We start from the raw sequence: 16470 nt of genomic DNA, 5'->3' as shown, positions 1-16470 counted from the left end.
TCAAGCAACCACACAAACTCGAATTCTAAAAAGGGCAATTATGTGTCGGCACTGCTTGGTAACATGTTTGATTGATGCCAAGATTGCTGGTTGACTTGGTAGACTTAGTTTATAGCTACCTGTCATTGAAGAAGATATTACCATGGAAACCTTCCCTCCTCCAGTACTAATCATTTTAAAGAGTTGGATGTATTTACATAATGAATTGATAATGAAAAACTCTGAGTCATAAGACTCCACAATTGAATATTTTCAAAGATCTTTAAAAGACACGAATGTCTATAGTTGCTACAGGTTAATCTTCTAGGATAAGAAAAATGTATATCTTCAGACCAAATTTCATTGGGTTTATATTCTAGGAAATCTTAGAAGATCCAGCCCCTGAAGGGAAAGGTAATCCAAGAGGATATGTGATATAGCTTTCTGTGTTAAATGTTTAGTTTTAGCTACTTAGTGTCCATAAATATTTGCTTTTATGTTTTTAATTTATTTTCATAATGTATTTGCACATTATAAAATGGAACTTCAAGGTAATCACTATGCCAGTAAGATATATAATTTTCAATGACAATCTGATTTTAGCACACTATTCAATAACCCAATTCAGATACTAAGTACTACCTGTTCCTCATTTTAAAACTAGAATACTAACATTTAGGGGGCACGTACTGTATATAAAGTAGTGTGTTAAACCTTAAGAGAGATGAAGATATGTATTTTGACTTCATGCAAGAGAGCATGAGGAAATAAATTTTACCTGTATAGTGTTTCACCAATTTCTGCAGAGTGTCAAATTGTGCTCTGGTTGTGATATAGTAGCCACCATTGTCAAGTTTCCTAATTTTGTAGTGTTTCACATTGTCACCCCTTACTTCATCCCAATCACGAATAGAAAGGGAATAAGCACCTGGGGGCAGAGAATCAACACTTATTATATCTTTCTCAAAATATCACCCAAGAAAATTTTATACTTTTATTAATATAATAATAACCATACCTTTAGTGGTTTCACTTTCTCTTACTAAGAATATACCTCGTTGATTGCCAGGATTCAAAAGTAATCTTTCAGCATCTTTTCTCCCCATTTTGCCAAAATACCATCTAGAAAAAAATTAATGATGTTTTGAGCTGGAAAGATTTGAAGGTTAGAAAAATTATAAACATGTATCAATCAGAGTGAAATGGGATAGGAAGGATGACAAAGAATAGCCACAGAACATGACTTAGGATATAGTAAAGCATAAATTTGTATTTATTAAATAAGAATTTACAAGTATTAGTTAGGATATACACTGATAGTATTTCCATGTATTCATTACTCAACATGTCACTAGAACTCTACCTGGAAGTCACAGATATAGCAAATGGAGAAAGATAGCAAATAAAAGATTTTTCTTGTCAGTGACATAGGGAGATATAGGTAGGAAGAACAGAAGTTTTTCTCTGGTAATATGTGATCACCTGTATTAGTAAGAAACAAGTATATAATACCCAAATTATGAGGAACTCTAATTTTGCATGAGTTTGATTTAATAAAATTTAATGAATAAAAATGACAATGTCTGCTATCAAAGGACTTACAGAAGAGTGGAGAAGAAAAAAGGACAAAAATAACAAATGCTATAGTAAAAAAAGTGTTTGAGGCAAATATTAATAAAAGCAAACAAGTATTGATAGAATACCTACTATATGTAAGACACTGTGTTAACTGTTGTAATATGAAAAATAGGTTATTATTTATGAATCCCAGATAAACTAGTTGGGCCTAAAAGTAATACGGCACTGATACTTTTAACTTTTTAAAAGAATAGTGTGTAGAACTCCCAAGTTAATATTTTACTTTGTTACTCTCTCTCCCTCCTTCCCTATATGTTGTGTGCATGTGTTCACATTTTCCCTTGAACCGATTGAAAGTTGCCAAAATGCTGAATCATTATCTTAAATACTTCAGTGTGTGCATTGTAGAAGACAAGAATACTCTCCTACATAACCACAATGCAAGTACCTAAATCAAGAAGTTAAACACTGATGCAATACTACTCTCGGAGGTAAATTTTTAAAGTAAGAAAGTCTGCAGAGCGTTAGAAAGGGTTATATAATTTTAAAAAATAAATAAATATATAATTTTAAAAATATATATTTAAATTTAAAATATATATAATTTTAAAAAATTTAAAATATATATAATTTTAAAAAAGAAAGACTAGGTGTAACAGTATGATTAATTAAGATTTACTTAGGATATTGCTCTCAGCAAATAATACAGCATTAATTATGAATTCTCAAGTAACATCTATTAATGATACATTAGTTGTATTAAGATTGGTATGTAATTGTGTGTGTGTAAAATTGTGGCTAAGCAAAATGTGCATTATAACATTTTTAAAATCAAAATAGTTAATAAAATATGAAGTACTGCCATACTCTTCTGCCTGAATGGAATCTGCAGGCGCTACATAATTGCTAGGGATGTAACCATTCTTTCCTGTAGCAATTGATCTTGCTTCCCACCAGTCTCCTTCCCTGCAATACATAAAACAACAATTACCACAAGGTAGACGGACTATTGCTCAAGGTATAATATATTGCACTGTTTTCTTATCCGAAGTAAATGAGAGATATTACTTTCACTTTTTACTGTGCATTCACTTGATCAAGAATTAAAATCAAAAGAACATTTAAAAAATAAGTTACATGAATTAAGAAAATTAAGACTAAGTAAAAGCATAAATGCATACTTCTACACTAAACCAACAACAAAACCCTAAGATACCACACATTAAAAATTCAGTTATAGTATCTTTTTTTTTTTAACATGCTCATTTCCGGATCATCATCCTAAGACAATAAACTATACTGAACTAAGTAGTTTGGAAGAGAAATCTTTCAAAATTATTCATCTTTGGCTAAATTTTTTTTAACAGTTTGAGATAATCTGTATACCATAATACTCCCCAATTTAAAGTATACAATTTAGTGATTTTTAATATATTCATAGAGTTGTATAGCCATCACAATAATAAATTTTAGAACATTTTTACCACCACAAAAAGAAACCCCAATACCCATTAGCAGTCACGTCCATCCCCTCCCACCATTGGCAGCCACTACATCTCTATGGATATGCCTATTGTGGGCATTTCATATAAATGAAATTATTTATGTAGTCTTTTGTGACTGGCTTCTTTCACTCAGCATTTTTTTTTTTAAGGTTAATTTATGTTGTAGCATATATCAGCAGTCCCTTTTTTTGTTGTTGAATGCTTTTCTTTTTAACAGTACATAAAATTGTAATGTTTTTGTTTTAGTCATTTTAGGAAAAAAATTATGAGACATGAGCACCCCCATAGAAAAACAATTAACAATGAACAGTAATAAAAAACTGAATTTCTAGAATAATGTATATTTATAAAAATGTCATCTACAAATAACTCAATAAGGCTCAAATTAAATCACAATTCAGAATATGAGAATATGTGGTTTGTAGCATATAGACTTAAATTTTCCAAAAATAATATGAAAAGAACAAATATTAGTCTCTAATAAGGATGATGTACATGGCATTCATTACTTAAGATTAAATGTATTATTTAGACTGAAATTTTATAAATGCTCAGTGATTTTGCACTCTAAAATTGAAATGGAAAATCTTTGATAATTCAAATATTTACAAACTCATACATTTGGTTTTTGGTTTTCTAGTATGTATTAAGTATGTTTAAATATACAAATCTCATATTTGATCCTGCTAAAGCAATCATGATTCATCTAAACTGAATACCTACTGAGTGATAGATGTAATTCAGGATGTGTAGAAAACAGGTAAAAAGACAGTCCTTACACTTAAAGTACTCAGTCTAGAGAGGGGTTTTTAAGTCTCAGCAATAATGACACTTTGGGTTTGATAAATCTTTGCTGTGTGCAAAGTAGGATGTTTATCAATACCACTGGCCTCTACTCCTTAGATGACAGTAGCAGCACCCTGGTGACAACCAAAAATATATCCAGCCATTGCCAAATATCTCCTGGGTAATTCTGCTCCAGGTTGAGAACCACTGTTCTAAGAGAATGACAAGCTAAGTGATAAATTATAATGTTTGATGGGAGCTGTGACTGAAGTCTGCACAGAGCTCTATGTGAACACCTAATAGAAACACTTAATATGGCAGGGTATGGGAACTTAGCTAGGGAGGAAAGAAGAGAGAGAAAAAGGAGAATGGAGAAACAAGCAGACACTCCAGAAAAATAATGTGTATGTGTGAAGAATGTGTGAAGGCATGGAAAGGGCAAGAAACTCCAGTGTACTCAGAAAATTCCACATAATTCAGTATGTCTGATAGAATAAGAAAGGGTTTAAAGAAACACATAATAAATTCTCAATGAATGATGACTACTAATATTCTCCTTTTAACTTATGGCTACTAGTGGCTACTGAAGGATTTTAAAGCAGATAGACATATTTTACATTCTGGAACAATAACTGGTAACAGATGGAAACAAGGATGGAGGGAAACATGACTAGAAGCAAAGAGACCATAAGTATATATTTCAAGAAGTTACAAGTGGTTTTTATGCTTGCTAATGAAATTATGGGATCTGTTTTCCAAAACAAGCACTGAATTTTCTATGTGGATCACTAAATGACAGAAAGTCTGAGAGTCACATAAGGAAAAAACAACTTAATTTGGTCTATTTGGGAGTACAAAGTTCCTTATTCAACTTTTTCCCTTTGTTTTTTAGGAAAAGCAGATCTTTAAATCATCTGGATACTTACATAGGAACACAGAATTTTCTTTATAAAAGATTTAAAAATATATATATACTTGCATATGTCCCCTCAGTAACTTTTCATTCTTAAGTCTTTACTCTTATGGCTGAATCACAGCAGCACAATTTGAAGAAGTGGTAACTTCTACAGGTAGTATTATGTCATGTGTCTCAAGGAACCAAGCCCAGGGGTCAGAGACCTGTGCCCTGCCATGCTTATCTCCAGATCATCAACTAGCTCAGAGGTTTCAAAGTAAAGACCAAATGTCTGTCCAAATTTCTCCCTCTCAAAATACAACACTTACGTATTGTTAATTATTTGAAATCTTTCACCCTTTTTAAATGAAAGATCTTCTGTAGTTCTAGCTTCATAATCATATAAGGCCACAAATATAGTAACACCACCTAGCAAAGGAAAAAAAGATCAGGATAAATTATATAAACTGACACAAAAGAGAAATAAAAAACGATTGCCAGAAAAAAAAACTTATGCATATATAATTTTCTCTCTTATTTCCAGAATCTATTTTTAGAAGACTGGGGCTTCTAAAAGTTGGGGCTCTCAAGCAGCTGGAGTTTAAGGTAATGAGAGGTTCTCTTAAGACTTTCCATTAAATCACTATATTTTACATATTCTAAAATTCTATAGACTCAGAGAAACAAATTTAATTTTGATTTCTGAAGCAATGTCTCTGGTTTGAAAAGACAGTCAAATTCAAACCAATTCTAGGAAGGAAGAGCACTAATGGAGCACTGTAGACTACTAGCACTGATCTCCTCAACTTCTTATAAACAGTGGGTGAACATTTCCTCTATAATCATTAGTAGTGAGTTTCAGTGAGATTAATTTATTATATACTTACTTTAAAATAAAACTGTTGTTTGTCTTGGAAATTTAATGGCATGGTCAATATTAATTACATAGTATAAATTCCAAAAATAACTCATATTTAGCAACATGTGCAGATACTTGAGATGAGCACACTGAACAATCAAACTATTGTATGCAAGCAAAACCAGTAACAATAGAACAGATGTATACAATATGCATGCCATGTCAGTTTTTAAAATTATTTCAGGCAGGTATTCTGGCTAAAACTCCCATAATATATAATTCTTTGTTATTGTATATATTTATCACACATGACACAATGTTTTGAAACATGTATACATTGTGAAATGGCTAAATCAAGCTAATTAACATATGCACTGCTTCACATATTTCTCATTTTTTTTGTGGCAAGAAAACTTAAAAACTCTCTTAGCAAATTTAAATACATTGTTATTAACTGTGGTCACTAGGTTATACCATAGACTTGAACTTATTCCTTCATTCCACCTGAAACTTTGTATCCTCTGTTTTATTTTTTGCAGTACTAGAGATCAAACCCAGGACACCCCACATGTGAGGCAAGTGCTCTTATCACTGAGTTCTGTCCCAACATATTCTTAGTTTCGGTATTTATTTTACTCAATATAATTCCACTGAGCTGGCAAAAAACAATGATTGGTTTATATCCATCCATCGATATTTTTTTTAAATGGTCGGAAGAAAGGCGGTTAGTAAAATTATAGACTAAGCAAAAACGTTGTGAAATGTAGAAAGTAGTATAAAACCTATTATCTCTAAATACAAAGTAACAGAAAACCAAAGGTAAGAATACTAATCATTTAAAACATTATGTACAAAACCAAGCTCTTGATTTTACTTCTCTAACTTTTATTTACCCAAATCCTCTTTATGTAGGCAAATAGCACAACTAGCAAGTTAGGTAGTACTTGAGTCAAATCTACTGCTAATACTATGAGTTATACTGCTATAATATTTTGTTTATCTATTTTCCAAATGCTCTGCTGCCCCCTAAACCCCAATCCATGTAATTTCTTACCGGGACTACTGAGACTATTGAGTACTACCCTCCTAATCTACTTCTCCACAGAACAGCAAAAATGAGTTTTTTAAAAAGGAAATTTGACCATGCAAACTCCTTTACTTAAACTTCTCGAGTTGCTTCTTCCCAGCTTTGGAAAAAATCCAAACTCCTTACTACAGTCTATGCGGTCCCCTGCAGTCCTAATTGTGGTAGCCTAACACTTCAATATCACATCACACAATTCTCCTCTCTGCCTACATTATTCTTTCCACTAGTTCTTAAAACTTCCCAGTCCATTTGTTCCTCTTGAACTTTGTGTTTGTTATTCCCTCTCCCAAGAAATTCTTCTTAGCTCTGCAGATAGGTCATTCTCATCAATCAAGTATCAGTTCAAATAATTTCTTCTTGGGGAGTCTTTCTCTGATCAACTACATCTTTACCAATTAGACTTGTTAGTTCCTTCATAGCATTAAGAAATGCTGATTATCTTGTTTAGCTGCTTATTCACTAATTATTGTTCAATCACCACCATTAGGTAAACTGTATCAGGAGAGAAACCTTGTTTGTCTTGCTCACCTCTCTATACCTGTATGCAAAGACACTCCCCATTTTTTGCAGAGTTAATAAATGAACATCTATGAATGGAATATTTCACATAAGTAAACATTTTTTTTTTTCTCCCCAGTACTGGAGAGTGCACCCAGGGTGTTCTACCAATGAGCTGTATCCCCAGTCTTTTTTTTTTAAACTTTGAGAGAGGGTCTCTGTAAATTGCCAAGGTTGGCCTCAAACTTGTGATCCTCCTGCCTCAGCCTACATGGTTATTTGGATTACAGGTGTGCACCACCATGCCCACTATACACATCAGCAAAAATTTAAAATAACCAATCAAATATATCAAAATTTATTTTAATCATTTTAAATTATTATCTTTCCCAAACATATATCCTGAAAAGAATTTAAACATTTTACTAATGACTGAGAAATATCATTATGGTAATAGATTACTGAAATATTTGCAGTCAGAAGGCTGGAATTAGGATTGTGATTATGGTGATGCCCATTATTCTCCAAATGCTGTCTAACAATATCAGTGTATGGCAGTCCTTAGGTCACTATTATTAGTTCAAAGGTGAACAAACTAAGGAGACAAATTTATAATCCATTGTGAAAGAGATTTCTCCTTTGCCTCAACTGACTGTTAATAAGAACATATGTTACTCCATTTGATGTTGGCAGTTGTTTATGCCTAAGGATAAAGTAGACACTCTAAGGGCTGAAGCCTGAAGGAGAAAGATGAAAGAAATCCAAGTCCTTGTTTATCATGGAACTGCCCCACAAGTGAATCCTGAAGCTCATCTTTTTTTTTAGCCATTTGTGCTTTGTTATTTCAAGGGAAAAGCATCTTAATATAGGACTCCCTCACGTAAGAATTCATTTTCTCTCTTTTTAAAGTTTTTACACCTAAAAACTAAAGTTTTTTAGTACATTCTGTCTCCATGAAAGACTGTCAACTATCACTTCTTGCTGTTGTATGAAAGGATATGATAATGTAAAAATGGAGTCCTGGAGTAGGACATCTAATCCAAGTCCTTTTGTTTATAATCTGTGGCTTGGGGGGGCAGGTGCAGAATCATTAAATTTTCTGAGTCACAGGATTTTGCTTTTTTAAATCACAGTATCAGATAGAAACATTGCATTGTCATGACTGCACTGTCAAATAATTATCATTTATTAACTAACCACTGTAATACTTGTAACACTAGATAGCACTTTATATCCCGAGAAGTTGTAAGAGTCTTGAAGGAGGAATGTATGTTTTTAATCTTATATTTCCAGTGCCTGCCACATATTAGTTGCTTAATAATCATTTGAATAATGAATTAATGAATTAAAAGTATAACCCAGTACACATAAACATTATCAGATTGTCACCGAATTTCCCAGAACCATATCCATACATATATTGACTTTAACTTTTGTTAGATACTTGAATTTTCACATACAACTTTTTAAAGTCCTCCAGTAAGATATTTTTCTTAGCACGTAGACCGTAAGTATGTATTGCCCAAGGTTATGTTCTCAAACAGGCAGCATAATTGTCCATTTAAATCTCACCTGTTAAACCAGTAGGATATGAACTTGGCACCACTGAGAATGAGGAAGATGCTCCTCCAAAAGGAGTTACCCCTGAGGATCCTCCAAATGGTGTTATAGAAAGACTGCTAAAATTAACCGAAGTTCCTTTTGCTGAAGATGATGGTGTCACTGCCGTGTGTTCTGTTCCATAATGGCTGACACTTGTACTGACAGACTCTGGAGTGTTTTCAGTTCTGTATTTAATAGCTGGACTTTTGTTTTCTTTACTTTTAATGCAGCCCATTATCAAATCTACAGAGGAAATAAGGCAAGATTTTTGAGAGGTAGTTAATATATGACATACTTTTAAAATATAATAGGAAAGATGACTTTAAATAAAGCATCCTCCCAGGCCTGCTACCCAGAAAAAAAACCAGTATTAAATTATGTCCCATTTTCCTATACATATGACAACTATAAAAACTTAAATTGAGCAGAAAATAAACCACATATGGTAACTTTAAAATAAATGTAGTTTCTAGAGTTCTGTTCTTTTGAGAAAATTAATAGATGAATGATTACTGTTTGATGATATTTTAAAATCCACTGTGAAATGCCATAAACTTTACTGCAAAAGTTAACTTTCACTAAGTGTTCAAGAGAACAGAATTTTACATGAATAAATGATATGTAATATAAGAAATACATTCATAAAAGTATTTTCTAGAACTGGATTGTCATGTGTTGTAGAAATGTGTTGTATTTCAAATTATCAATGTAAGAAAAACAGCTGTCGTGTAAATAGGACACTGGGATAATGTATACTGCATGGTAATATATAGAGTGCTGCCTTGCTGCATGGCACACTCTAACATGTTGCACTTGTGTTTACATAAAATGCTCAGAAAGCATCCAACAATGATCTTTTGCTTGAGAATAAGATAGTTCTACAAATACTTGAAGTGGTGGAATCTACGATCACACTTTTTTCTTTTTTTAAACAATCACTGGTTATGAACTTGTTGGCACACTTTCAAAATATACCATTCCAAGCTATAGACACTGTGAGGGAAAACAGACAAACAAGCGTCCTCTGAAATCGACAACACTGTTGAAAAAATAGGAGGGTCATATGATTACAGATTCAATACAAATTATGAAATTTTCATTGTAAAATGGGTAGATAATGTGTTATTGTTGGAACAAACTACAATACACTGAAATCGCTTGGTAAAGTTTGACCATTAAAAAAAAAAAAAAAAGAGTAGAGCCAATGCACCTCAATCAAAGGTAGTGGGTATTTATAACAATTTCAATGGTGATATAGATAAATAGTTTGGTTGGTTTCCAAATAGTCCATTTCTATTAGAGGTGAAAATATTGGCCTTTGTTCACTTGAATAAATGATGTATTATTCATTGGTATGTGTATCATAAATCTGTGGATTTTTCACAAATTTGTGAATGACAAAAAAGATCTCATAGATTTGTTGGATTTCAAGAGATACCTACTTTAGCATAGCTAAAATGATGCAATGAGAAACCACCAAGTTATGGTTTGGATGTGAAGTGTCCCCAGAAAGTTCACGTGTGAGACAATGTAAGAAGGTTCAGAGGAGAAATGATTGGGTTTTGAGAGTCTTAACCTAATCAATTAATTAATTCCTGATGGGATTAACTGAATGGTAACTGGAGGAAGGTAGGGTGTGGCTGGAGGAGGTGGGAAATGGAGCGTGGCTTTGGGATATACATATATTTATATTTGGCGAGTGGAGTCTCTCCCTCTGCTTCCTGATCTCCGTGATTTAAGCTGCTTCCTTCTACCACCTTTTCCCACCATGCCCAAGGAATGAAGTGGGCCTTCTATGGACTAAACCTCTGAAACCGTGAGCCCTCAAATAAACCTTTCCTCCTCTGTAATTATACTGGTCAAATTATTTAGTCACAGCAATGAAAATCTGACTAAGACACACCAGGAGGAAGAAAGCATAATACTTCAAGACCAAGTGTCCAAGATATCAGAATTCATGAGATGCCATATTATTTTCAAATGGCAAGAATGATGATAATGTCAAAACAAGTCATGTCATGTGAATCTGACAACATATTTTTAAAAATGTAATTTAACCCTTTATTTGAAGTGTTTTGCTCCTTTACACCAAAAATAATTATTAAACAGGCCATGAAAGTCACTTTTTTTGTATATTATGTAATATGTGAAAGGCTAACATATTTGTCCTATTTACAAGATGGTGTATATATGTAAAAGATACCATATTGGCCCAGGGTCCTATTTAAAGGACAATCTGTAATTTTGTTCTTAATGATAATAAAATATGTGTAGGTTCTAGATTATGATTTCTAACCTACTTTAATGCACCTGTGTCAATTTTGTTGGAATATTTGCAGAATTAAAAACCTGGGACTTGATGGGATGGGTTAACAAAAAAAAAAAAAAAAAAAAAAAAAAAAAAACCCTAAACAGCTGAAAATGAAGTCTCTCCCCCTCATTTAGCTTTATTACAATTCTACTAAATCTCTGTTCCAAACTTAACATTTTCCAACTCAATCACTTCTAATAGTTCAATGACAATATACCACCGTGTTTGAGAAAATGAATGGGTTTTTAAAGACTGAAAGGCCTACATTTGAATGGTGGTTTCCTATTTAGGAGTAGGGATTTCAGGTGTGTTGCTTAACTTCTCTGCACCCAAGTTACTTGAAAAAGTGTTATGTACTTCATATGGTTTATGAAAATTAACACGTTCTAGACAATTTGGCACATACTGGGTACTAGCAAATATTCTCATTCTTTCTATCTATATCAGTACTATGCAACAGAAATACAATCAAAGTTACAAATGTAAGCCACATATATAATTTAAAACTCTTTAGTGGTCACACTAAAAAAGTACCAAAAAAAGCATATAAATTTAACTTTAATAATATATATTATTTTACCCTATAAGTGTTTCTGAAATAATTATTTTAACATAACTGATGTACAAATTTTCAGTGAGACATTTTATATTTTTTATACTAAGAAATTCAGTAAATATTTTGTACTTGTAGAACATCTCAATTTGGACTAGACACACAAGGCTCAATAGCTGTATGTGGCTATGGAGGCTACCATGAGGACCAAGGAAGATCTATTTGTCTACTCACATCAATAGACAAACCAATTTTTTTAACCTATTTTCTCATGCTTCTGTGTAGACACACACACACACACTTTTCCCAATACATATGCCCTGGGCTTTCTCATTTTTGTGGAGTTTTTTTCTTCCTAAAACTGCCTCTGTCTAAAATACTCTCCCACACCTCTACCTGTTAAAATCCTATCCATTGGCCGATGGTGATTACAAACACTACTTTTCTATTCAGGCTTTCCCTATAATTGGTAAAATATCTTAAATTTAAAAAAAAAGTAGCTGATACAGACATAAAAACTGTAGATACTAATGGGGTACCATGTAATGTTTTGATACATGTATACATTATATATTTAAGTCAGGTTAAATATATCTATCTCCTTACAACTTATTTATTTTTTAATATTTTTTTTTAGTTGTTGATGGACCTTTATTTTCTTTCTTTATTTATATGTGGTGCTAAGAATTGAACCCAGTGCCTCACACATGCTAGGTGAGTGCTCTACCATGAGCCATTACCCCAGCCCTATAACTTATTTATGATGATGTAAAACATCTTTATATCTTTTCCCTTAAAACCACAAATGTATTTTGGGGAAGATTTTTGTATGACACTATTCTATTTTGTATTGTTTTCTGCTTACTCACCTAAATCTCAACAAACCCCCAAATTAATGGCAACATGTTCCTTAAATAGCAAGAATTGTGCTTAACTCACCTTTTACCCACCACATTGCCTACTGACATGATTTGTGTGTAATAGGTTTACTAGTATTGTAAAATCTGCATTATTCTATTTGATTACTGCAGAAGCGCTAACACAGATTTCATTAATTCACTTGTTTTTAAAGGTAATTTTTTTTAAAAAGGTAGTTCTTATTTGTAGTTTTTCCCATCCTATGACATTCAGAAGGAAGCAGGTGAGCTGAATATTCATAAGTTCAGTTATGTAATATTAATTTAAAATATTGCTATAAGTATTAAAATAGAAGTCTCAAACTCACAGCTGAAAGGTTTTCAGATCACTATTTTAAATGGATATATTCTAAAGAATGTGACAATTAAATACAAACATCAAAACATAGTGGATCTGGAAATCTAAATATATACTGAAAACACTATGAAGAAATTATAAACTAAATAATAAAAGGCAATTGCTACTAAAAGTATTAGGAAAAAACCCAAAGGGTTAGGCAGTTTCATAAAACTAGGATTGGAAGAGTCTTTTAAAAGCAAAACATAAAAGTAGAAATCTTAAAAAAAAACAAAAAAAATATGTATGATGATGTAACATCCATAAAGCAGGGAAATCTTAAGCGAAGCTTAAGATACGAGAAATAGGGAAAACATTTTTGTATTTGGCTTATATTCTTTGTTGTGCTCTCAATATACACATAAATGTTCATATACAAAAGTTGGCAGACATTGTTAATATAGACAGTTCTTACAAAAGAAAAGAACAAACCCACTGGTAAATAGAAAATCCCATCAAGAGGCAATTCACAAAGAAAAGGAAAGGTCAATCAATGCATGAGAATTAAAACAAGATTACATTGTTTTGGCTTATCAGATTGGAAAATTTTGACTCAAGGCTGAAGGGTGAATTTTAACCAACAGTCAATACATATCTCTGAAGTACGCGAAACTGCAAAATTATTTACATGCAAAGTCCACATATTAAATGTTAGACTTTGAAAGAACAGTTGTATTAAGAAGGAAAAACCACAGGTTTCCAAGATGAAAGAGAAGAAACTCATGGATGTCAAACTAGGGGAGTTTCCAAGCTGGATATTGATGGGGGATTTCACCCCTAAAGGCATTATGGGAGCATATCAGAGAGGTTACCACCAGTACTGCAACAAGTACATCAACGTGAAGAAGGGGAACATTGCTGGGGTCAACATGATGCTGGCAGTGTACGTGTTTTCAGCTACTGCCTTTCTTACAAGGAACTCAAACATAAGTGGTGATACAAGTACCACTGAAGAGGGGCCAGTGTGGACAGAGAGCATACTATGTACTCCTCACTGGGACTGCCTCCCCTATGAAGAACTGATATGGTCTCATGTATGAATCCTTTCATATCCTGAGTATTACTACCAATAAAAGGTAACTGGTTAAAAAGGGAAAGAAAAGAAAGAGAAAAACCATGAGGAAAAGCCTACAATTACTGTAATTTATTTTTAATTTGATAGCAGGCTGACTGTGAATATCATGCCAATTCAAGAGAAAAGTTACTATAATTATCTACTTCTTCCATTTCTTTTCCCATTTTACTCATCCTTAGCTTCTTCATCTAAGAACCTCACTGCAAGGTACTACTCCTAACTTCAAGTCCTGTTCCTTCAAAAGCCACACCATTTTTTTCACACCATATTACACCTTCCATTAATACTCCTAAGTCATCCTCTAGACACTTCTTAATCAAGTCTTTGACCCAACACCTCACATCTACTCTTTTACCTCAATAGCTTCAGGACAGACCATTTTTCAGTCCAGTTCCACTATCATCCCTGTATCAACATATAAGAGTTATTGCTGCTACTCTTCTCATTTAGAAATGAGCAGGCATGGTGGTGCACACCAGTAATACCAGGGACTCAGGAACCTAAAACAGGAGGATTCTAAATTCAAGGATAGCCTCAGCAACTTAGCAAGATCCTACCTTAAAATTAAAAATAAAAAGGAATGGGGATACAGCTAAATGGTAAAGTATCCTTGGGTCTAATCCCCAATACCAAAAAAAGAAAAAAAAGAAAAATTTTTATAAATGTAGGATGCAATGCACGTTTTTTTTGTTTTTTTTTTTTTTTTTTGGTTTGTTCTGTTTCTGTTTTTGTGGTGCTGGGGATTGAACCCAGAGCCTTGTGCCACATTTTAAAGATTTGAGGTACAATATAAGTTAAACAGATTTTTATGGGTTGCCTTAGAAATTCATCATCACTCAGTGCTTGCCTGTAATTCCAGCTACTATGGAGGATGAAGCAGGAGGACTGCAAGTTTGAGGCCAGCCTGGGCAACTTAGAGAGACCTTAGTATGAAAATTGTCAAGATGACCCATGTGAGAAAAAAACAAAAGTAGAAACATGGAGCAGTCAACTATGATAGGAAAAATGAGTTAGATGATAGGTAGAATAAATAAGTTTAGATGATAAGCTAGATATGGGAAAACACAAAAAGTGTTCATTTATTCATTTAGTAGAGTTTATTGAACACATAGTTCTTATACATGCATAATGAATGACTTCAAAGTTTGTAGTTTCAACCAAATAGAATGAAAAACCATAAATGAAAGGAAACAAGTGGAGAGGGATAGGTTTTTTTTTTGGAGCAAGGAGTTTACTTCCAGCTGTGTATTGTAGGTGCCTGTGAAGTCTACTGAAGGATTGATAAGTTTAAAGCTCAGAAAAAGGTAAGGAACTAGGGAAAAAGTAAACAAAAATATTTTCACAGTTTAACTCCTTTGGAGATAATAAAACTCACCCAAGGTACAGATTTAAAGGAAAGTGAGAAATCAACACAATGTTGGAGGATACTTACATACAAGGAATAAGCAGCAATTAAAGATGGTAATATATCCATATTGAAAAAGATAATCATCAGCTAAGACAGTGAAATGAACTGGGTGGGAAAGAGCATCAACTATAACATTTATCCTAAAATAAATATGAACAAATAGTGACAAATGTTAATGTGTTAAATGTGAATAATAATTATTTTCATTTGAAGTACTTTATAATTCAACAAAATGCTAATAAGTAGAATAGTAACTGGGAATAAAGAGACAGATTCTCCAGATGAAAATGACTAAAAGTATTTAAAGACCAAAATGAAGTGACATTTAAACTGATTTTTAAAGGTTAGCTGATTAGTAATTAGGAGCCCAATGGGGACTTCAGTGTTTCTTTTCAAGGAGCCGAGAATGAAATTCAGGGTCTCCAAAATAGCTAGACCAAACAAGTAAACGTTTTACCACTGAGCCACACCTCAAGTCCCAGCATATTCCCCGCCCCACCACCCTGCAATGGAGATAGAAGCTGGTGGGGGCGGGGTGTGGCTAATCACTGACCTACACCCCCAGCACTTTTTATTTTGAGACAGTCTCACTAAGTTGCCTCGGTTGATCTTAAAACTTGTGATCCTCTTGCTTTGGCTGGGATTACAGGCCTGTGGCACTGTACCTAGCTGGCACATTTCTTAATGTTATGAAGATACAGGCTAGATTACAGTAAACTGAAAAATAATGACTAGGCCACAAAAATACGGAGAATTTTTGGAATGCAACAGCTTCAAAAGGTGAGAACATACACTTATTATCAAGATGGTTTCTATAATTTCTTTGCATAGTTTACTGATCCTCTCCTTCACAGTCTTAGTGTAATCTAATCCAACAGATACTTGGTTACTGAACAATAATTCTCCCCATTTTTTGATAGAAGAACCCTGACTTTATTTACCCTCCTTTCATTTGCCAAGTAATTCAGGGGAGGCTTGGTACCTGTCTAGACCTAATGATTGACTCAAGCCACTCAGGGAGTCAGTTTGCTTATTGAACCATGAGGACAGGTTTCTAGGAAGTTTTCCTTACTCTGGAAT

General features: G+C 33.2%; 1 protein-coding gene across 2 annotated transcripts in view; it reads right to left on the bottom strand.

The window, feature by feature from the left end:
• Yes1 (YES proto-oncogene 1, Src family tyrosine kinase) overlaps positions 1–16470 on the bottom strand; it is a 68217-nt gene that overhangs the window by 15090 nt on the left and 36657 nt on the right. For both annotated transcript variants that reach the window (XM_047526600.1, XM_047526599.1), the window contains exons 2-6: positions 8760–9032; positions 5073–5172; positions 2425–2523; positions 998–1101; positions 758–907 (exon numbers count right to left, since the gene is read on the bottom strand). In XM_047526600.1, the coding sequence (XP_047382556.1) occupies positions 758–907; positions 998–1101; positions 2425–2523; positions 5073–5172; positions 8760–9024 (718 nt within the window). In that variant the 5' untranslated portion in view covers positions 9025–9032. The remainder of the gene's footprint in view (positions 1–757; positions 908–997; positions 1102–2424; positions 2524–5072; positions 5173–8759; positions 9033–16470) is intronic.

Source organism: Sciurus carolinensis, chromosome 15 (genome assembly GCF_902686445.1).
Source record: "Sciurus carolinensis chromosome 15, mSciCar1.2, whole genome shotgun sequence".
In the NCBI taxonomy this organism is placed as follows: domain Eukaryota; kingdom Metazoa; phylum Chordata; class Mammalia; order Rodentia; family Sciuridae; genus Sciurus; species Sciurus carolinensis.
The sequence above is the reverse complement of the archived record's forward strand: the minus strand, read 5'-3'. Positions and strand labels throughout refer to the sequence as shown.